This window comes from Myodes glareolus, chromosome 4 (genome assembly GCF_982192425.1).
Source record: "Myodes glareolus chromosome 4, mMyoGla1.1, whole genome shotgun sequence".
Taxonomy (NCBI): Eukaryota; Metazoa; Chordata; class Mammalia; order Rodentia; family Cricetidae; genus Myodes; species Myodes glareolus.
Genome location: NC_142029.1, coordinates 254,483 through 278,567, shown reverse-complemented (window position 1 = coordinate 278,567; position 24,085 = coordinate 254,483). Strand labels below are relative to the sequence as shown.

General features: G+C 38.2%; 1 protein-coding gene across 2 annotated transcripts in view; it reads left to right on the top strand.

The window, feature by feature from the left end:
- Positions 1–22,703, top strand: part of Ccr2 (C-C motif chemokine receptor 2) — a 32,457-nt gene extending 9,754 nt beyond the window's left edge. Inside the window, exons 2-3 of one of the 2 annotated variants that reach the window (XM_048423883.3) lie at positions 15,687–15,790; positions 19,262–22,703. In XM_048423883.3, the coding sequence (XP_048279840.3) occupies positions 15,687–15,790; positions 19,262–20,409 (1,252 nt within the window). In that variant the 3' untranslated portion in view covers positions 20,410–22,703. Of the gene's footprint in view, positions 1–15,554; positions 15,791–19,235 lie in introns of those variants that run through there. The other variant, XM_048423884.3, reaches the window with a different exon arrangement.
- Positions 22,704–24,085: the final 1,382 nt, after the last annotated feature.

Here is a 24,085-nt window from a genome sequence, read left to right as displayed (position 1 = left end):
CAAAGCAAGTTGTGGCTTCTAGTAAGGAAGGGCAGAATGGACACCTCCCTTCTGTGGTATATAAGAAGTATGGATTTGAGGACATAGAACTCACAAACGTTGGAATACAATGGAACTAAAGAGGGAAAGGTTTGTGTTATGAATTATCCCAGCCAGCGGGATATGAACAGGAGTTCCTGATATACCTAAGTGGAGAGGAATGAAAGGAGACAAGAGACACGAGAAATGATGGCAAGACAGGATTTCTGATCAAGCCGTCTAGTTTATTATTTCCTCAGAAGCTGTTATATAGCAAACGGGCTAAGCAGGGAAGGGAAAGGTGTCAGGAAGCTCAGGTCTGCTGGAATTCAGGTCCGGAGACGTCCCCAGCTGATAGGTAAATACTGAGGGTCTGTGATTATTGACTAACAAAGGAAAATGCTAATGAATTCCCAGAGCCTGGTTCCTGCAGGTCTCTGCTAGGAGATTAGATGCCAGGTTGATTTCCTAGACCCTGCAGAGGGAGATGGTAAATATTTTTCTTAACCTGTGAGCTTAAGATGTCTGTAAACAAAATGCAGATCTCAAAATACAGGTCTTTGCTTCCGGCAATGAATAGGGAAAGCTATGGCTCCTACCAAAACACCCTCCCATACCAATTGCAACAGCAGCCTTGGTTTTTGTGCCCCTGAAGAATTCCCAAGGGCCACTAGTAGAGCAAGAAGGTAATCAAAGTTATTTTGGCAACTAAGAAAGCAAAAACAAAGCACACTCCCAGAGTGGAAGGCAGACTGAGCTGAGCAGCAATGGAAAAAAACTTCTTCTAAATGTTTGTTTTTACCTCAACAGTTGGTAATTCTACTGATGGAAGATCAAAGGAAGATGAAATTCTCTTTAGATTAAACATCACATGGGTGTGGTTTGCATACCTGCAATCTTACTACTTTTGAGGATAAGGCAGGAAGATCATGAGTTTGAGACCAATCTAGGCTACATAGTTAGACCCTGTCTCAAAGGCAAAAAATTAAAGAAAGATTATATATAAAAACTTAAACCTTTTGTTGAGCTGTGAATTATCATCATAGAGCATAAAAGACGGATGGGGGAAAATATCTACCATGGACTTCAAAGTATTTTATGAAAACTATTTTGAATGAAGACCTATCCTATTTTCTATGGTGATTTAACGGATATTGATCTGAATGAATCTTTTATATGAATCGTTCGTTTAGTGACAAAAGTCCATGTTTTTTTTGAGTGGACATTCAAGAGTAGACTCCCAGCAACATTGGCTTGCTAACCTACTCATTCACACTATTTTTTTATCCACAAGTTTCAGAGGGATAGAAACTATCTTAGTCATTATTGAAACCTCAGCACCTGACTCACAGCAACTATTCCCGGAGCACAAGATTATAAAAATATTACTTTATTGTTTCCGTGAGAGTGTGCACTTTAGGTAATTTATTCCAATTATCCACTTGTTATCTCTTGCATAAAGTCATGAGTTTTTCTTGAGCAGAATCCATGGTTGACTTCGCTCTGTGAACTCATGTCACTAGTTTTCAAAACCACACATCACACGTGGTAAATCCTGTTTTCTAAGTGAGTGGAGGAAAATCACCCTCATTACCTTTCACAGTTGATAAAGGGCTTTGCCACATTCTTGAAGGCTACTGCCTAATTGCGAAGGCATTTAAAATCACCCAATTTGTGCAGTGGTTCTCAGACTTTAATATGGATCAGAGTAATGGTTTTATTGAATTTGAAGTCATGGTCTGTTCTCCAAGAAGCCAGGAAGACCACCAATCTTCAATAAATCCATCACAACAACCCAATTAATAGCAAAACCAGAAAAAGATATATGGCCATACTGAGAAGCAGGACAAAGAGATTCAGTGACCTCCAATGAAATTCATTGTCAAGGTCCTAAAGAAAGATTAAAGTTTAAATTGAGGGCCAGGGATGTTCATATCTAAGCAGTCCTGCTCACCAGTGCTGACCTCCAATCTCTAGCAATGTGGTCTGACAAATTTACGAGATTATAACCCTGTGTAATCTCTTTTTTGAAAGGCAAGTGCATCCTGCATCTGCCTGACACCAAGTTTTAAGCATTTGGGGTATTTTTGTTGTTGTTGTTTGTGCGTGTGTGTGTGTGTGTGTGTGTGTGTGTGTATTTGTGTGTGAGCGCATGCTCCTTTTTTGGTTTTTTTTTTTTTGTGGGAGGGTTGTTTTGTTTTGCTTTGTTTTGAGACAGGGTTTTAAGTGCAACCTTGACTGTTGGCTGTCCTGGAACTTGCTCTGTAGACCAGGTTGGCCTCAGACTCACAGAGATTCACTTACCTCTGCCTCCCGAGTGCTCGGATTAAAGGCATGTGCCACCACCACCAGGCAGTCCTTTGTTTTAAAAGTCTGACAGTCAAATAATGGGCACAAGTGTCTTTTCAAAATCTATTTGTTCCTTCCAAGCTGATTACAATGGAGGACTATGTATTCACGCCCTTTGAAATAGACAGGGCCTTGGCCTCTGGATTCCTCAGGTGATTCTTATAGCCACCCAAATTAAAGAACTCTTTGGTGTGGATCTCAGCCTTTTTCATGTCATTCCGTCATGAAAAAAATAGTACTTCTAAGTATACCGATATAAATAACACAAAGTTACTTGTAGGATAAAAGCCTCTACTCCCTGGGAAGACAAGATGGTCCTGTAAAAGCTCAGTGTTGTATTCAAAACCAGCAGTTCCAGCATTAGTCAAGAGCTCATTTAAAAAAAAAATGCAAATCTCAGGCTGGAAATAGAACTCAGTGGCAGATAATTTGCCTACTATGTGTAAGACAATGGGTTTGATCTCTGACACTGCAAAATAAATGAACTAATTAACTTTCTATGGCGATGTCTTGGGAATCCTTATGCAGATGAAGACTGAGAAGCTTTGGCTTTAACAATCCCAACCTTAAAACTCTATATATCCTCTCTGATATTACCATAACTTTTGTGCATACAGGATAAAGCTTGACTTTAATGCAGTTGACTCAGAGAAGCAAGGGAAGTGAGGCTGAAATCTGCTGAGCTCAGCTATCCCCACTCCTGTTTACACTTGAGGTTTTGTATGTGTGTCTTGGCTCCTCTACTAATTATTATAAACCTCATCTCACTCAAGATATGACATTTCTTTGGACTTTAGTCTTCCAAATGTAGGGAGTTCAAATATCTAGTCAGAAAGACCTCTTTTAGCTGTATGTTCCCATGAAGCAGTGAAATGTGGTAAAATATATGTGATATAAAATTTACGGTTTTATTCATTTTAAAGTGAACAATTACATGATATTTAAAGTACATTCACTAACCACTCTACCATTTATCTCCAGAACTCGGCATACTGAAAACTGAAACTGTAGGAGTTAAACAATGATGCTAGGTCCTCATCCTTCCTTCAAGCTCATGACCCTGACAATCACCATTCTACTTTTGGTTCCTATGAATCTGATTACATATTTGATATGAATGTAATTATAGAAAATTTGCCCCTTTGTGACGAATTATCTTGTTTAACCTGATGTCATCAAGGTTGATCCATGTGGTAACACTGAATAACTTTCATTTTATTTATTTATTTATTTTAATGTTTTTATTTTTTTAAGATTTATTTATTTATTATGTATACAACATTCTGCCTCCATGTTTGCATGCCAGAAGAGGGCGCCAGGTCTCATTGCAGATGGTTGTGAGCCACCATGGTGGTTGCTGGGAATTGAACTCAGGACCTCTGGAAGAGAGCAATCAGTGCTCTTAACCACTGAGACATCTCTCCAGCCCATAACCTTCATTTTAAAGGCTGGCTAGTCCTCCATCGTGTGCACAGATGCTACTTGACTTATGATGGGCTACGTGCAAAAATTGCTTTAAGTTGAAACTATCATGTCAAAAATATATTAGTTATACTTTTCCAACTGAAAATTGTCACAGAATCACAGTTTCTTCCCGTTGTAACCCTATGGTTGACAGGAAGATATGACTCCCCAACATTGCCCAATACCATAAGAGAGTATAGTACTTACTACATGTCACTAGCTTAGGAAATTATCAGAACTCAAAATTTCAAGTATGACTTCTACTGAATCCATATTATAGCCACCACATTATAAGGTGAAAAATAATAAACCATTTTATACCGAGAACCATCTATAAAAGAATATCTTCTTTTTTATCTGTCCATTGATTAATGTTCAGATTTCTTCAACATTTGGACTATTGTTTAAAACTGCTATGAGTTCAGATATAAGATATCTGCTTGAGTGCTGCTTTCAATTCATTGATCAAGGAGATTGCATCTTAATTTTGATTTTTTTTAGAAACCTTTGTAAAAGTTTTTTTTTGTAAAAGAAAATTTTATACAGCATTTGCATTCCTACCAGTGATGAACAAATGTTATAGTTTTTCTATATCTCTACCAGCATATATATATAGTCTTTATAGGATATATATATATCCTGGTGAATGCGAAGTATCTTGTGATTTTTATTTACATTTCACTAATGAAGTAAGTAATATGGGACATTTTTTAAAACACATCTTTTAATTTATTATTTGCATATTTTTATTTTATGTGTGTTTGTGTTTTGTTTGCATGCATGTCTATGTGAAAGTGTTGAATCCCCTGAAACTGGAGCTACAGGCAATTATGAACTTTCATTTGGGTGCTGGGAATTGAATCCAGGTCCTTTGGAAGAACAGTCAATGCTCTTAACTGTTGAGTCATCTCTCCAGCCCCAATAGGGGACATTTTGTCATGTGCTTCTTGGTCATTTTCTCGTTCAGAGAAATAGAAAAGGCAATGGTCTTTACCCATTTTATATACGAGTTTTTAAAGTACTATTCTTATTTTATTCTTATTTCTCATGACCTATAATCAAAACATTAAAGGCGCAGAACATGAGAAAAATCATTAAGAGCTGCAAAGGGGACAGATCAAGTACCACATATATGCAGACCTGTTGGAATAACACCTGGCTTCTCAATGGAAATTATAAAAGCCGGAAGGGCCTGGACAAATGTTCTATAAACCCTAAAAGACCACTGATGCCAGCCCAGGCTACTATACCCAGCACAACTATCACAATATATGGAGAAAGAAAAATATGCCATGATAAAGCCAAATGTAAGCATTATTTATCTCCAAATCCAGCTTTACAGAAGGCGCTAGAAAAAATAAGCAGCAGTCTGAAGAGGTTAGACACACCCAAAAAAAAAAAGCACAAGGAATAAGTAATCTCAGAATAGTAAACCAAAAGAGTGGGAGAAAGCCCATAATATAAGAGCAAAATAACAAGATTCATTAAATACTAACATTGATAACTCTTAATATTAATGGTCTCGCTTCTCCAATAAGAAGACACAGATTATGTACAGAAGACAGGATCCATCTTTCTGCTGCATGCAAAAAACACACCTTACCCTGAAGAATAGATAGATATAATTTGAGGGTAAAAGCATAGAAAAGGTATTTCAACCAAATGGCCCAAAGATGAAAACAGGTGTAGATGTTTTAATACCTGACAAAATAAACTTCAAACCAAATCTATCAGAAGAGATGGACAGAACACTACATATCCATTAAAGAGAAAAACATCACCAAGAGAATATTGTAGCCGGAGACTGCTCTCTAGTTTCCAGACTGCTCTAGTTTCTGTGTGATTATTCCACTATATAGTACAAGAAAGAAGGACACTTTTGCTCTTGCTCTTACCTCTCCAGCAACATTCCTGCACTGATGTTAGAATTTACCTTGGGATTTTGGTATATACTGAAGACATCCAGCCTCAAGGACTGAACAGTTACTGGATTCTTGGACCTTCCATATATAGGCAGTCATTTTTGGACTAACTGAACCACAGCCTATAATCATTCTAATAATTCCCCTTTCTATACTTACATATAGAGACTCATTCTATAAGTTTTGGTACTTTGGAGAACAGTGACTAAGACATCAATCTACAGATTCAATGAAACGCCCATCAAAATGATAACAAAATTCCTCACATAAATTGAAAGACTGTTTATGGTAACACACACACTTGAAAAAACTGGATAGTTAAAACAATCCTTAATAATAAAAGAACTGCTGAAGATATCACTACCCCTGATTTCAAGTTGTACTACAGACTTATAGTAGTAAAACATTATAGTACAAGCACAAAAATAGACAAATTGATGAATGGAAATAATTGAAGACCTAGACATGAGTTCACACATCTATCGACATCTGATTTTTGACAAAGATACCAGGGTTTAGGAAACTACGCAGAAGGGGAAGCAGAAAGATTCTAAGAGCCAGCGGGATGGAGACACCAGTAAACAGAGTCTTCAAGACATAGTAGGACTGATGCCCATGTGAACTCACAGAGACTGACAGCATGGACAAGTCTAAGCCAGCACTGAGAGAATGAAGTAGACACAAGTTCACCTCCTTAACCAAGAAGCTAACTTTAATTTGCAACCACTTGCAAAGAAGAAATTAGTCATCTCCAATGGAGTCTCCCAGGGTATATAAGTCACATGTAAGGCCAGTAGTAGTGACCAAATCAAAAATAGGTAGCATTGTAGACTTTTTGTCTCGTGTTGCCTTGCTTATGTATTTTTTTTTATCTTACTGGTTTTTGCTCATATATTATGATTTCATTTTGTGTTATTATGTTTTTACAGTGTGTGTGTGCACGTATCACACACACACACACACGTGTGTGCTCACATATGCTTTTCATTATTTAATTTAAAAATATTTTCCTTTCTTTTTAAAAAGTCTGTTTTATTGTTGCTTTTTGTTTTTTTATTTTTTGCCTATTTGTTTTCTAAATAGAGAGAAAGAAGTCATGGTGTTTGATGGGTGTGGATATATGAAGGACCTAGGGATGAAGGAAGGGAAATTGTGAATACAATATACTGTATAATATTTATTTTCAACAATACTTATTGTTCTTGTTGAGTTGTAGGAATTCTTAAATATATTTTATATTTTACTTCCTTACCAATTGTATGTGATAGTGTAATATGATGCAAAAAGGCTTAAATTGAGAGTTAGTCAGTTTGTCTTTTTTATTTGTTACTTGTTCTCTTGGTATCATATCTAAGAAATCATTTCCTCTTAAAGCCAATCACAAGGACTGGAGAGCTGAGGCAAGGCCAGAGCAACATCTCATAAATAGTATTAATAGTATTAAGTCTTGCAATCCACAAACAGGATATTTTCATTTTGGATAGTGTCTTTTAATTTCTTTCAACAACTTTGGGAGTATGTAGTATATGACTTTTTATCTTCCTTGATTACATTTATTTCTAAGTATTTTACTCTTTGTGGTATGATTATAAGTTGTATTATATTTAAGTTTTCTTTTTTGACTTTGTATTGTTTATACATATATTGCAAGTCATTTTGCATGACTGTGTGTTTTGTAACACTGTCAAATTAATTTATCATCTCTAAGAGACTTTTCTTTTTGCTATGGACTCTACATGAAAGATCATACAATCCATAAGCAGAGATTATCTTACTTTCTTCTAACTTCAGTGCCTTTTATGCATTTCTTTTTTATGTGTATGTACATGTGTGTGGGTATCAATTCAAATGCATAGGTATACAGTGCATACGGAGGCCAGAGGTCAACTTCAGTTGTTACTTCATAGACAATGTGCACCCTGGTTTTACAATCAGGGTATCTCACTGGTCTAGAAGTCACCAATTTGGCTAGGTTGGTTGGCCAGTGAGTTGCAAGAATCTGCTGATATCTACCTACCTAGAACTGGGATTATAAGCAAAGACGATCATGCCTAGCCATTTTCCTCTTCTGTTGGCTCTGGGGACTAAACTTAGGTCCTCGTGATTGTGTTGCAAGCACTTAATGGAACAATTTATTCAGACCTCTTTAAGTAAATTTTTCTAGTCTTATTTCTCTGATGGGAACTTTCAGTACTATATTAAGTAGTGTTGGTAAAAATGTACATTCTTACCTTATTCCCAGTCTTTTCTGTCGTCTGAAAAGAATTTTTTAAATATTTACATTTTTTTAAGATAGAATTTCACTTTATAACCATGACTGGTCTGAAACTGCTAGGTAGAGGAAGCTAACCTGGAACTCACAGAGATCCACCTGCATCTGCCTCCTGCATGCTAGAATTAAAGGTGGGATTCTACATTTTATACAGATGAACCACCACATTTAGCTATGTTTTTTACATTATTAAAGTAGAAGAATTTCAGAAGTTTGGAAAAAAACAAGATTTTTTATTAACTAGAAACACTGTTAAGAGAACAGAAAGAAAAAAAAGGAGGATAAAAATTGTGGCAGGTACATTGTGTAGATATGCATGCAGCACATAGTTTAAAATTTTGATAGCTATTAAAATGACAAAATAATGAATCAAAATGAACAGTGGTATAGAATAGGCAAAAAATAATCAAAATTGAGCAAAACAAAAGGAAATGACTTTGTCTTTATGCCAATGAATAACTTCCCAACAAACCCCAGCCTTGATTATAAGTTAAACAAAAACTCCAAACAAATATATAAAGCATAAAGTAGCACCTTAAATCAGAGGTTTTAAAATAAAGGCCCTATTTTGTGTATCTTCTCATAAAATCTTCCCCTGGAGTCTTGATCTTAAGGAGTCAAGTAAAAAGGGCCCAAGACACATCTGTTGAAAGAGAGAAAATTGGTCCAAAAATACAGAGAGGGAACTGAAACATTTCACAGAACACAGGGCTCAAGAGTGAGAAACCAAAAGAGGAAGACAATGTTATAGAAAAAGAGGAATAGAAATTGAATTGTTTTACAAATGTCTATCCCTCTTCCCTGAGTATCCCACCAAGAAACAAGGTGGAAAAGGTCCACGAGTAGCAGCTCAGAGAAAAATAATTCTCTACAATTTTCCAAAAGAGAATTCAAGTATCCTTCATGGGAGAGTAGTATAATTTCTCTATTAAAAGAACTTTTAAAAGTAGAAATTTTGTATAAGAGCAGAAATGAATCTTTGTTTTTGCCTCCCTGCCTTCCATCTCAGAGACTGACATTGGGTTTGATGACCTCTGAAGCCTTCCCTGGGTTAGAGATAAGACTGGAAATATCCTTGTCTAATAACTGTCTTATGCACTTTTTGATGGAGTCTTCTATCGAGATGATTGATTATTTATATTGAACTTGCTGCTCCTCCAGAGGACCTGGTTAAGTTCCCGGCACACTGCGAACTGTGCTTAGTATCAGGTTTACATCTAAGCCTGTGATTCTCAGAGAAGGTACCAAAGCAGAAGACTTGACTGACAGCTTATCAAGATTGCTCATTTTCAGCCACATTCCAAACCTTTGAAATCAGAAACTCTGAAGTTATTGGTCAGTCTTAAAAAGCTCACTTGAGGATTTTTGTGCACTGTGATATTTTATTCATTACATATAGCATGTATGATAAATGTATTTCACAATTTACAAAAATTATATATAATTTTGGCAAATAGCCCACACAAAATCTTTCAGAATAAAAAATTAGGCTTTGGTATGCTTTTTAAGGGCTCCAAAATGAGGTTCCAGGAAAGTAACATTACTGGGAAGGCAGAACTAAAGACAACAGGACCAGAATTGCAACTGCTTCTGTCATAATTACCCCAAGGCACATAATTTCTAGGAAAAAAGCAAACAAACTAACCTCCCCTATAAAACAGTGCAACTAGTGTATCTTCCCAGAGTAATTTTTAGAAGCACATGATGCTAAGTCAAATGTATAATTAATTGTACAGATGAAGAAATAATATTAAGTATTCCTACTGTTTAGGTATTTATATATGATCGTGTTGGTTAGGAAACTGAATCTCAAAGAGATGGTGTTTTTTTCCTAGGACCATAATCAACTGGATCTAACAGAGCTGAATCATAATGTGTCCTGTTTGGTTTGAGGCTCTGCCTACCAAGCCCACATACATTACATTTGGTCATCCATGGCAACAGGAGGCAGTTCTGAACTACCTGATGCTTTTGACTACACAGGACATCTTTTTTTTTTTTTTTTTTTGAGAAGCTTTGCTTTTCCAGACCAGTGGTTTTCAAGTCTCAGCGTACATCAGAATCACCTGAGAAGAATTTGTGTTTTGTTAAGACACAGATTGCTTCATCCCAAGAGTCTCTGGCTCTGGAGGCTTGGGTGAACTCATGAATTATCTCCTCCCTCCGTTTCCCTCTTTACTTTTGTGTTGGCCATTTCTTTTCCTTGATCATCTCCTCAGATTTAAATCTATCAAAGCTCACATCAAATCTTCTTTCTTTTATCAAGGATTTAATAAAAAACATCATTAGGAGTTCTCCTTCCTCTGAGCACAAAGCACAGGTGTCTACATTTGTGGACATTGTCTTACGTTGCTTTATGTTAACACTTCTCCAGACATTCACCATGTCATTCCCTTCAGGACATATATATCATGTCATGCATCTTTGTATTTCATTGGCAGAGTCTCGAAACACTTTAGGTTTTCCCTGTGTTTGATGAATGAATTCACACATGCTGTTCCCAGGAATATTTGTTAATAATTTCAGTGAACTGTAAATCTTTCATCATATTATCAGATAGCAAAGGTAAGCACAAAGCTACTACAAACAGGAGAGGTAATTTAATGAAAAATCTTAATCAACCAGACTTTAAAATCAGGTAAATAGATATTGACCAAGTTGCTGACCAAAGAAGAAAATAATTTTTTATAAAAAGCTCTCAGGTACTGCCACATTTCCCAATGTCTTGGGTAATAAAGTGAGAACTGGTGGCAATATTCTATGAATAGAAAAAATTTCTTGACAGTGAAGCCAGATCTGACAAAAAAAAAAAAAGTCTGAGATGCTTTTGTGTCTGTCTGCCACAATATTCTGAGGATAATGACCAATAGATAGCCACCAAAATTATGTTTTTGAATAATTTATAACATAGGAAAAACGTTAGCTCTCTTAGTAGAAAAGACAGAGAGTACTAAAGTATGTATGCATGCACACACACACACACACACACACACACACACACACACACACAGTCTTACCATCTAAACAATACTAGCAAAATAAAGCCTTTGAGCTGAGAGGAAATAGGGCAGATGGAAGTAGCCCAAAATACTAACATTATTTGAATGCATTTTTATATCCTTCTGGTTTTGTTGTTTTGCTCCCCACCCCTTCTCTCTCTCTCTCTCTCTCTCTCTCTCTCTCTCTCTCTCTCTCTTTCTGTCTCTCTCTCTGAGACAGGGTTGTCTCTGTAGCAGCCCTGGCTATCCTGTACCCAGGCTGGGCTTGAAATCACAGAGATCTGCCTTCCTTTGCCTCTCAAGTGCTAGTATTAAAGGCATGAGCCACAGTTTTTTCATTCTTAAAGTTGACTCCACCTTCATCTGATTTTACTTATGTGCATCTTCTCTATCTTCTCTTCTCTCTTAGTGATACAGATAAAGGTTTTTCATTTCGTTGATGTTTTAAGATAAACTTTTGTTTTCAAAATGTATTGCTTCTGAAATAGTGATACATGCCCGAGCTGCACTACAAATGAGTTGTAGTCCACATTCTTGTTCCTCTCCCTACCACATGTTTATGGTTCCTGCAAAACCAATATTATTTGGGTAGGACTTCAACTAGCTGTGGTTAGCCAGAGTCTATTTCTTATTTCCATTACCTGCTGCCTACCCTGAATCAGAATCTCTGCCACATCCAGGTCTGAGGGTTTTTTTTTTTTTTTCTTGTGCAACTGTGCCCACAAAGAATGCATTCTGGATTTTTTGATGCTTGCTATCATGGCCCTTCCACGGCATGCCATAAGCTACAGTTTGGAGCATAAAACCAGACCCTAATGGTATTCACTTTCATGACACTTCTACTCATCAGGATATATAAATGTTATCCTTTCCCTTCCAACCGGCTGTTGCCAGGTTAGAGTTATTTTGATAAATGTCTACCAAAGAGTATGCTATGCCATATTACCACCAGGTCTTTTTCCTAATGGCAGGTTACCACTAACATATCTATACTGAGCTCCAGACAGCATAGAGCATCTGATCTACAGAGGGACAAGGGATTAACTCCTTAACACTGGTGTGCTCAAGTCTTCTTAAGTAACTTGACTGAGTTGTGTTTTCATTTGAAAGTAAAAAGTAAAGTTTCTGACTTTACATCTTTTTTTCTCAAAGTTTATTTGAATGAAAGAAATAGAAACATCCAAAAAAAAAAAAGAAATAGAAACATCCAATTTGCTACCTTTTATTAAAATTTAATTATTACTTGGATGATCTTTTTATTTTTTCTGCTGTGTGTGTGTGTGTGTGTGTGTGTGTGCATGTTTGGTACATGCATGCATGTGGATGTGGATGTTTATTACTGTGTGTGTGTGTGTCTGCACATGGAAGCCAAAGGAAGATATAAGGTGTCTCCCCCATCTACATTATTCCCTTGGGACAGGGTCTTGCACTGAACCTGGAGCTAGGATGGCAGCCAGCAATCCCTAGCAATCCTTTAGTCACCAAGCCCCATTGTGCTAGGCTTGCATGACTATGACTGGCTTATGGGCTGGAAATTCAAATCCAGAGCCTTACACTTACTTAGCATATGTTCTCACCTGCTGAACAATCTTCCCAACCCCTTATTTCTATTTTTGATTCTATAGTTTTGTCTGTTCTTTAATCATCTGAATACTTTTCATGATCTTAGAAAAGGGGAGAGAAATTCATACCTGATCTCTAATCCTTGATATATCCTTTACACAAATCAGGAATTGCTGGTCTTTCTTGTTGTGACATTCTAAGCCTTGTTGTCTTACATTATTATTTGGCACAGAAGCAGTGGAAATCATGGGTATTTTGTTATGAAGATAAGACCAAAGAAAATGGCAATGTGACTGCTTTATTTGTATGTATTGTATTTGTTCAGATCATGTGTGACTAAAGTGAAGGTGTAAAATCCTAAAACTCACTAGTTTATTTTAGTAGAACAGAGGAAGTATATAAACCATAGAAACCACAGTGAACCCAAAGCATCTGTGATGAGAAGAGGCAAGAGTGTACTTTTAAAGTAGCAACTGAACAAACCCATCACAGAAGAGTTAGGAAGTTACAAAGGACACACCATCAGAATGTCTTCAGACCATTAATAAACCTTTCTTGTTCTGCCATCACCACTTCAGACATGCTATTCCCACATTTTCATTTGGTTGTGTCTTGTTATACATAAATGGCACAGAGATAGGTTTTGATATCAACTTAACTTGCAGTTTGAGTTGTTTAATCCCCACTGCTGTTCAAATGAATCTTGTAAAATCTCTTGAGAGAGCATAAACTTCAGAGTGATGAAATGATTTTAAGCATCTCATATCCAGTGTTAGTCTTCTTACAGCATTTGGGGAACACAAATGATTTTCATTTTATTGGTTTGCAGAAGAGTTGAGATGACTCCCATCCTTCTCCAGGCAGTCTGAAGCAGCACACTGTCTTCACTGGGATCCTGCTTAGCTAGCAGGTACACCACAGCTATGCAGCTGGTGATGTACCTCAAAGGTCACACAACATTCATTTTCCTCACTGAAAATCCTGAAAAACAGGAACTCATTGCTGGCAGATAGTTATAGAGTTCTCAAACTCACACAAAAACATCCTTTCTGTTTTTCTTATCCACATAAAGATTTTAAAATACAGATTTTCAAATTTCTAATTATTTACATGGCATAAATAAGGTAAAGGTGGCAAGAACAGTTTTGTGGTTCCCCAAGTTCCACTTTGGTCTTTCAGTGGACATATTTACTTCCCACTACTCTTTTGTCTTGTAGAATCTACGCAGTGGGAGGCAGGTAGAGGATCAAAAAGTGGGAGCAGGCAGTTGAGGTCTTTCTTCTATCCTATTTTACCAAATTCTAGCACTGGTTTTTAGCTCTGAATGTTAGAGCTCAGGTCGTGGTTTTATTTTGCTTTGTTTTTGATTCTCCACGCTCTAAGGAGGAAAGCAGAATTCTTTCCTCAACCCTGGAAATTTCTAAGTAGGAATATACTTGTGTATCAAATGACAAATTAACAACGGTGAAAAAAGAAATATATGTAATATTTGGAGGGAATGAGTACTTCTCAAACTTGTGGCTTTGGATTTCTACTTATATAGAATCTTCAACAATGTATAGTAAAAGTTTAAAGAAGTAGTAAAACAAAGAAAAGAGGAATTTGCATCTCTGTGGATGGAAACCCGTGGGACAGTTGAAAATGGTAGCAAAAGACTAGTCAGTAAAGTCTGTGAGTGTTGATTCTGCTAGTATAATTTCCAGGTTGATAAAGATCTAAAGTTGTCTTCAGTGGTTAGCCATTTCTCTCTAGAGTAGGTGGGTACCTTTTGCCTTTAAAAATTGTACGTTCTGCTTTAAGACAAATAGAGGTAGGGCAGAGAGCTTTCTGAATCTGCTGCTATTCACCACCCACAATGTGCCAACAAATATGGCAGAATCATGACCTGGGGTAAACATGAGCCTTCTGAAAAACACAGGGGTAGTAGCTTTCATTGTGGCCTTTTTGGGTTTTGGTTCTTCTGATCCTACTTGTCTTTCTAGTCACTACAGTCAGATCATTTTTGTCTATCTAACACTGTGGTTTTCCTTGTTTTCAAAATGCCATGACTAGAATCATTGATCTATATAGTATGATGAAGGAAGTAAAAAATGGTCCTAAACAAGGGTCTTGATTGTAGAACAAGAAAAGAAAGTTTTCTAAGAAAAACTGAAGACTTTTTTGTTTAAAAAAAAAAAACCCTATATCTTATGCACATGATTGCCAACTTCCTGAAATCTGGAGAGGACTCTTGGTCTGCACAAAGCTTCCCTCTTACAGTGGTGGCACCCATCAATACACTACTCTCAATAGGGCATTGGTGCTTTTGCTTGTCACTTGCTGAACATCCACTGTAACCAGATGATCCATGAACTATTTTGGATTCATTTACCCATCCAAAACCTCAGATCTCTTATAATTCAAGTTTGACTGTTAGGGAAATCAATGCTTAGGAGATCCTGATTGCCACGTCTGTTGATTCTGCAGAATTCCAGTGGCCAGCTCAGGTAACTGTCCATGCTTGCAGAACATTAGGAACATTCTAAGTAGGTGCTTCCAATGCAGATTTTGTTTTAGACAAAGCCTCTTTCAGAGGAAGATGACCTACAATAATAATTAGCAATCCTCTTGCTAAGAAGATCCTTAACACAAAAGATTAATAAGCAATCTCCTTTATTAAAAAGATTCATTTAAGTAAAATTTATAACCAGATTCTAATTCAAAATACTCTGAAAGCAACACACAAGTCTCAGTGAAATCTCATTGCATTCCCTCCATTATGATCAATGGCCTCATTAACATTTATTCCCTGGGAGTAAAAGGTTTTATTGCTATTGGGTCATGCTAGTTTTCAGAGAGAGGAGAACGAAGAGTGAATAAGTTATGAAAGGTGTGTGAGACAAAGAAGCCTAGAGTTGAAACACACTGAAGCAGGGGGACAGGGAGTGGCTGACTCACACTCAAAATTGCATAAGCAAGATTTCAAAATTAATCCTGTGGAGACCTCAGCCCAGTATACAATGCTCCTAGCTGGAAAAGAAGAACTGTGAATCTTTGATGTTTTTTTCTTTAAATCTTCACCATCACTTTCCCTTCTATCTCCGCCTTCTCTCTCTGCAGGAAACTTTATTTCCTACTTCTGCACACCAAGTTTCTACCTCTAGATCTGAGGTTTTCGTTGCTGAGAAGCCTGAGATACCAGTACTACCAAGAAGTCATCCCTGGTGAGTTGTTATTTTTCCATGACTTTATGAATGTTAAGCTCAGGCACCTGCAAGCTTGAGGTGCTGGGTGCCAGAGAGAAGCCTGAGAGGCTGTACAGCCTATGCATGTGGAGACAATGACCAAGATTCAGGTAGAAGAGAGGCTGTAACATACGTTAAGAAATGCTAGAATGATCCTGGTAGTAGTGAGGAAATGAGGGTGTTGCTGGATGAGACCATCCTTTTGGGATCAGGTGATGAAAAGGAGACACAGGGAGGAAAAGCACTCTGCCTGGTCATCTTCTAGGCACCCACGGGCATACTCTGTCCCTCTTAGCATGCGGAAGGTTGCACTTCTAGAACTTTCTATCATGAAATCTTTTTCCTCTAGCCCATATATGGAATAGTTCAAGTTCAGAACCAAAATATTCCTTTTAAACTTTTAAATATGCCTTTTATCTCATCTCATGAGGGTCACACAGGCTGAAAAGTAAATTTCTCTCTATATTTCTCTCTCTCCCTTCCTCCCTCCCTCCCTCTCTCTCTCTCTTCTGAGAGGCAGCTTCCCTACAGCCCTGGGTGCTAGGTTTTGAGGCCCAAAGTGATAAACAGGAGCACCTTTCAGTTACTTTGTTGGTTGTTTGATAAAGTAGGAACTAGGTGCTGGCTACATGTCATGGGGTTATATGAACTGCCTAGAATTTTCCATAACAGCTGGAACTTCAGGAACAGACCAGGACTTACTGCACTGTGATTATTCAGGCACGCACATTTTTTTCTTGACTTTCATCAGAGATCTCATTTAGTTTTTGTAGTCTAGTGATATGGCTCGGTGATGTGAAATGCAAGCTTGTAAAATGTGGCAATCAATGAAGGGATGGGAAAATGCTGTGCTATATAGGTAGGTAAAAACATATTTATTATCAATATCAGGAAAATGTATTCTTAACAATCAAGATTTAATGGTATTACATCTTTTAATTTTATAACTATCATAGACCTTTGTGCACTCATTCATTGAGCATTTACTGGTAACTCTTTTAGCCAGATGAGATTATAAGAGTTGAAGATTAAAAACATTGCCACTCCTTAACCCCAGAAGGATGCACAGTATACAAGAGACAGCATAAGTGCTTACTTAGATTTCACAAGACTAGAGTGATTTGTCAGTAGGTGCAAATTAGGCTTCACAAGAGAAGGGGCATTTGAGTAGGAGGTAGGATGAAAAGAAGCCATTTTAGGGACACATATATGACTCACCAAGGCATGAAGGAAATGGTGAGTTTGGAGGACATTGAGAGAAGTTGATTGTAGCTGTTCACAGGACTGGGAATGTGACAAATGACTGGAGATGAAACTGAGACACAAGTTTCCCTAGTGAGCAGATCCACAACTATGAAGTCCCACCACATCCAAGTCATGTGGCTACTGGGGTTTCAGGCTGAGGGGTGCATATGCAATGTTAATTGTGGTGCACACAGAATGAGAGTGGTGACCTATATACAAGTGAAGGAAAGGTCAATATGAAGTGAGTGGTGGATGATACAAGAAACCCACAGTTTATAAAGGGCAGAGAGGATGAATTTGACAAGTATATAGGATAGAATTCATATGCTATAATACTAACATGGAACATTTGTCTGTAGCACAAGCTGTGCCAAGTCCTCATCTCTAGTGGACTTCACATCCACTTAGTTTCTATACAGGAAAACAGATACTTGACTTTAAATTATACAGCTTTTATGTTAGAGGCAGGATTTTTTTAATTTTTGAGATCAATTTGTGTGTGTGTGTGTGTGTGTGTGTGTGTGTGTGTTCGTGAGAGCTATATGAATTCAGCAACCTGCCGTGACCAGAGGAGGGCATTGGATCTGTCATGGGTGTTAGGGACTGAACTCAAATCATCTGCAAGAACAGTAGGTGCTCTTACCTGCTGAGTCATCTATCAGATCTGAACCCAATCTATTTGGTTCTGAAGGACAACTCTTAATTTTCTTAAGAGGAATGATTTGGAGTAATACCAGAGTTTGCTTCTTACACGATGTAATAAATGATAATAACTAAGATAAAGACCTCACAATTTAGTCAGCTAGATATTTATTGTGTCAAAGTACTTGCTGTACAAACCTAATAACCTGAATTCAAATCCCTGCAGTTCTTACAGGAGGGAAAGTACAGAATGTCCTCTGGCCTCCAAACATGTATAGCAGTGTATGTGTGTGTCCCCTCATGTATAAGTTATAGTAGATGCTAAACAAATGTGTGGACAAATTCATCAAAAGATACCATAGATAGTGAAAAATTAAACTGAAGTTTTGGAAAAGGTGGAACTTAAACACAGAGCCTTGAAAAACTTTAGCATGAAGGAAAATCAAAATCCTGAGATTAGCTGACTTAATTTAGCCAATATGAATTGAAGAATTTTTGAGCAAGAATAAAGAGACAAATGGTAAAAGGGAGCAAAAGCCAAGTAAATATAGTGTCCTGAGAACTTTCATGGAGTAGGCAATGAGATGTCCCAAAAAATGTTAATGAGTAGTCAGTTAGGAATATCGTCCTAGAAGCTTAAAAAGAAATTTTTCTTTTCTTTTCCTTTTTTAAAGATTTATCTGTCTATTTATTTTGTGTAAGCATGTGAGTGTACTTCAGTTTATGTGAATTAAGTATGTAGAGGTACCCATGGATGTCAGAAGGTGATAGATCTCCTAGAACTGGAATCACAGGTTTTTATCAACTCTCTGTTGAGGGTGCAGGAAACCAAATTGAGTTCTCTACAAGAGCAGGGAGTGCTAAGTCATCTCCAGACTTCAAAGGGGTTTTGAATAGAGAAATTAATGCTCAATGAGAATTAGATAAAGCATTTGAGCATTGGGCTGCCATTGCACCTTGTCAAATGAAGTGTGGGAGGATGTGGAGGCAGGAGCTGAGAGAGTTGTTAGAATGCTTTCTGCTGCAAGGAATAGATGATGCAATTTACAATGGGTTATTTTCTTTCTCAAATAAGAATTCAGAAAGTGAGCCCCCTTTAAGGTTTCTGTACAATATCTAGGTCTTTTGTTTATAGACCTAAGCACCACACTTTTGCTAGACAAGTTAAAGTCAGCAGTGTTTCTTTTGTGTCTCTTTTTTTGGGTAAGAATCTCCATAGAAACCTCCTAGCAGACTCTAATTGCATCTTATCACTCAGTGATGCGTCATACTCCTGTTTGCCACATGCAGAGGAGGTAGTGAATGCAGACATTCATCATTTGTAGCCTTACAATGAGTAACATGCTCTCTAGGGGATATCAAGGGTATTAAGCAAATGGTTGCAGAGTTGACAAGGTGTGTCTGCTATGAGGAATAATAGGAAAGTGATATGCACATGGTGTCAAGGAGATGACTATAAGGGAGAAACTAAAGACTGGGATGCTTTTTGAGTAGGGCAAGCCTATTTGGATTATGGAATTTGACATTTGTGTTACAGGTAATCATTTTGTTCTCTGTCTCCAGAAACAAGGGAAATGGAAGACAGTGATATGTTACCTCAGATCATCCATAGCATACTATCAACATCTCATTCTCGGTTTACAAGAAGTCTCCAAGGACTTGATGAAGATGTCACCACACCTTATGACTATGATAATGGTGAGCCATGTAATAAATACAACGTGAAGCAGATGGGTGCCAGGATCCTGCCCCCACTCTACTCTCTGGTATTCATCTTTGGTTTTGTGGGGAACATGTTGGTCATTCTCATTCTGATAAGCTGCAAGAAACTGAAGAGCATGACTGACATCTACCTGTTCAACCTGGCCATCTCTGACCTGCTCTTCCTGCTCACTCTCCCATTCTGGGCTCACTATGCTGCAAATGAGTGGGTCTTTGGGAATATAATGTGTAAATTCCTCACGGGCCTCTATCACATTGGTTATTTTGGTGGAATCTTCTTCATTATCCTCTTGACAATTGATCGGTACTTGGCTATTGTCCATGCTGTGTTTGCTCTGAAAGCCAGGACAGTCACCTTTGGGGTGATGACAAGTGGAGTTACTTGGGTGGTGGCTATGCTGGCCTCTCTCCCAGGAATCATATTTACTAAATTCAGAATAGATCAAGATCATCAAGGTCAAGATCATTACACCTGTGGTCCTCATTTTCCATTAATATGGAAGAATTTTCATGCAATAATGAGGAATATCTTGAGTCTGGTCTTGCCCCTACTTGTCATGGTCATCTGCTACTCAGGAATCCTCCACACCCTGTTTCGTTGTAGAAATGAGAAGAAGAGGCACAGGGCTGTGAGGCTCATCTTTGCCATCATGATTGTCTACTTTATCTTCTGGACACCCTACAACATTGTTGTCTTCCTGAATACCTTCCAGGAATTCTTGGGACTGAGTACCTGTATGATTACCAATCACTTAGACCAGGCCATGCAGGTGACAGAGACTCTTGGAATGACACACTGCTGCATCAACCCTGTCATCTATGCCTTTGTTGGGGAGAAGTTCCGAAGGTATCTCTCCATATTCTTCAGAAAGCACATTGCTAAACGTCTCTGCAAACAGTGCCCAGTTTTCTACAGAGAGACAGCGGATCGAGTGAGCTCAACATACACCCCTTCCACTGGGGAACAAGAAGTCTCAGTTGGGTTGTAAAGCAAAGGGTGGTTTGCTTTATTTTTTTTTTTTTCTAATCAGGGTACAAGGAACAGTTTGTATATGGTAACAAGCTTCAAAGCCAGTGAATTTCACACCTTTGGGTCTCAATCCCTTGGGGGCCTGGAAGGCCCTTTCAGAGGGGTTGCCTAAGACCATCAAAAAATGCAGATATTTATATTACAATTTATAACTAACAAAATGACAGTTATGAAGTAGCAAAAAGAAATTATGGTTGGGGATCACCACAACATGAGGAACTGTATTAAAGAGTCCCAGGATTACCAAAGTTGAGAACCACTGCTCAAAGATACATTGACGAATAGGTGTCCAGGAACCTTACGATTATGCCAAGACAGAACTACATCACTTCTTGTACATACAATACTTGCTCAGGAAACATCTAGAATAAATGCTGGTAGACTCTTCAGCTTTCCAGTGAACTCTTCTCTGCCTCTAGGAAGAGCCTTATTTTCTTGTGGTAATACTATTTTGCCAAGCGTCACTCTGTTTCTCCCTGTTTCTAACAAGATGAGCTTGGAATGAATATGAAGAAGGGTGTGAGGATTTCAGGACTGAGTGAGAAAGGGGATGAGACAAGCATTGTTGATTCTGGATGAAGATGAAGATGAAAGAGAGCAGGAGCCCTTTTCATTTGGAAAGAAATGTCCTGGTCTTTGGCTCCATCTCCCACCTGTATTTAATGATGAAGGCGTTATTAGGTTAGGAAAATCTGGGAACTGTAATAGTTTATTGGGAACTTTATTTGAGCCCCCTGATCCTTTTATACATAACTGCCTTGCACATTTTTACTTTGTTATTTTTATGATGACAACATGGAAAATCTTTTCAATATCACACTCAATTGTTTACATGTTTCTCAAGCCACAACTCTTTACATAATATTTATAAAATTATAGGTTATAAAATATGCCTCATCACTGGTTAATCCCAAAATAATAAAGACTCTTGTTTGATATTTTCAGGAAGAACAAAGATTGGAGGTAGTGAGTGACCAAGAGTGTGGAGAAAAGCCAATCCCTCCATCAGACACAGGGGGCTGCAGCAGAAAGGCAGGGGAGATGTGGGTCAGCAGCGAGGATATGTTTAGAACCACATAGAACCTCAGTACTGAGGAAAGGTTGCTGTCTGGTTGTAAATTGGTGTTATTTCATTGCTCTTATTTCCTGCTGCCCCGTAACCTTTGCACCTGCCTTCTTTCCCCATGGTGTTTATTTTCTAACTTCCATACTTCAAACATCAGTGGGCCAGAGAAAAGTGTGTTTGAAACAGCCAAGCGTGAGCTCCTGCATAGTCCCAGGAGAGAAAAAGCACTGGGTATGTTTTGTGGGTAAAGAAAGGGATGGAACAGAAGTACTTATTTTGTATTTATATTCCTACCCTAGGAACATATCTTAATTACAGGCAGGATAAGCCTATATAAAAAGAGATTACAGATGGAGTGAGAAGAAGGGTGTCACAGACTAACTTCTACTGCCTTATTTTTGGATACAAATATAATTCAGAGATTTAAAAAAAATCAAAAATAGAAAAAATAAAATCAAGACCGAAAACTTTAACTTTTAAATGTGGCAAAATACCTCTATTCTTACCTTGCTAGCCTTGAATGTATTGCATTAGTTACAGAGAAAATTCTGGCTCTGAGTATAAGAGCTGACATAAAAATTCTAGATTGGCAGGGCCTTGAGTCTGTGATCTGTGGGCTTACCCAGTTACGGTCATACAGAGTCTAAGCCATCGGGAACCCAGCACATACTACACAGAGGCTGTCAGCAGGGCACTTGTTTTCTCAGCCTTGTTTTCCCCAAACTCCTTTGTATTGTTCTTCCTGGATGTGCTAATGATGATAGATTGTCCTTCTGGTGAGTAGGAGCCCCCAAGTGAAGTCAGCTTCTAATCAAAGCTTTAACAATTTAATTTACAAAGGAGAAGAGTTAGACAAACTCCTTCTCATATGAAAAAATATCTCCCTTGAATGAACCAAGAATGCTTTTCCCTATCCCATATTGTTTTTCTCAGCCGACAGAAGAAGCAAAGAAAGAAACAGACAACCTGGGAACCGGAAGTCTTTGTGGTTTGGCTTTGTTATCGCATGATGAAAAAAGGTTTCTGGAAGAAGGGGAGGATTCGAGTATCACCTTCAGATATCTTAATAGTTTCCTTTTAGTGATGATATGTAAATATTTTTAAAATCCTATGATTTGAGAAATAAATAAAAATGTTCTGTCTATATTGCTAGAAATATTAAAAAGAAACAAGCATATGTTTTGTTACACCAGTGTGGTTGACTGTTTTGTTCACAACTACGCACATCTTCCTCTGTACCACTCTGCACTTACACATACCTGGTACCTCATAGAGGGGAATGACTTACAGCCTGCCTTCCAGGCTATACACAATCCTGCAGCTATTCCACTAGAAGACAAACACCGAGGATCTCTGTCTTTTCCAGTTATGGTCTCAGCATGGGTGGTGTGAGCCTCTTTTTAGCAAACTAAAGCCAAGCATCTCAGTGAGTGAGAAGATAAGAGAAATGAAGCCAGGATCACAGCCATGAAGAAAAGGAACAAGAGGTCCATATCCATTGTGACAAGCCACTGGATCAGGGGGTTATTTGTTACAGACAACGCTGACTAATACATATGGGAGAGTTTTTTTTATAATATTTTTTACTGTGAGGTGCAGTGTGAAAAGCAACCTGAGTGTCCACAGATTGGGTGGGTAAGGTGAAAACGAATATCCATTGTCATGTCCTTACGTCCTTTAGACCTTGCAGACCAGGGCCCCGGAGAGTGGCATGAGCTGCAGAGGGCTCATATATGATCACGTGAACACAGGGGAAAAGGCATATATAGGACTCTTTTGAGAATCCAGAGGGCAGGGACTAACTCAGTGGTGGTCATGCAGCATGGTATAGACACACACAGTAGGATTTGGTAGCCACAGAAGAAACTACCTTGTAGGGGTTGTCTGTTAAGAGTTTCCAGAAGTGAGCTCTAAAGTCATCTAGGGAGAACTTTTGAGTGCAAAGTCGGAGGAAAGGGAGAATGAGGGAGAGGAAAGACTACCATACCAAGGGATGGGCATTTGAACAGTTTTGGTGGATTAGTGGGCTTGACACTGTTCCTAAATGGCCTTTTGTCTGTGCTGTCAAAGCAGCTGGGGAGGCTGCGTATGTGCAGAGGACTCTGCAGCTGCCTGAAAGGACTCCAGTAAACTTTTACATTTGCTTTTACCCATTATTTAAACTTCTCTGATAAATGAAATTACCTCAAATGAGGTTATCCAGCAAGGTTGACTACGCAGGTACCTCTACAGAAACAGCACACACACACACACATTCACCACACACATTCAGCACACACAACACCACTAGGTGTGTCACTAGGCCACACCTACTCCAACAAGGTCACACCTTCTAATTCTTTCAAATAGTGCAACTCCTTGGTGATCAAGCATTCAAATATATGAGCCTATCCTTATTCAAACCACCACACATAATATCTGTAACTTTGAGAAGGTTCTGGTGTGGTGTGGTGTGTGGTGAATGTGTGTGGTGAATGTGTGTGTGTGTGTGTGTGTGTGTGTGTGTGTGTTGGGGATATATAAATCAAGAGTTGTATCCCTGCTGTTGTCCCCAGCATAAAGTTTGTGC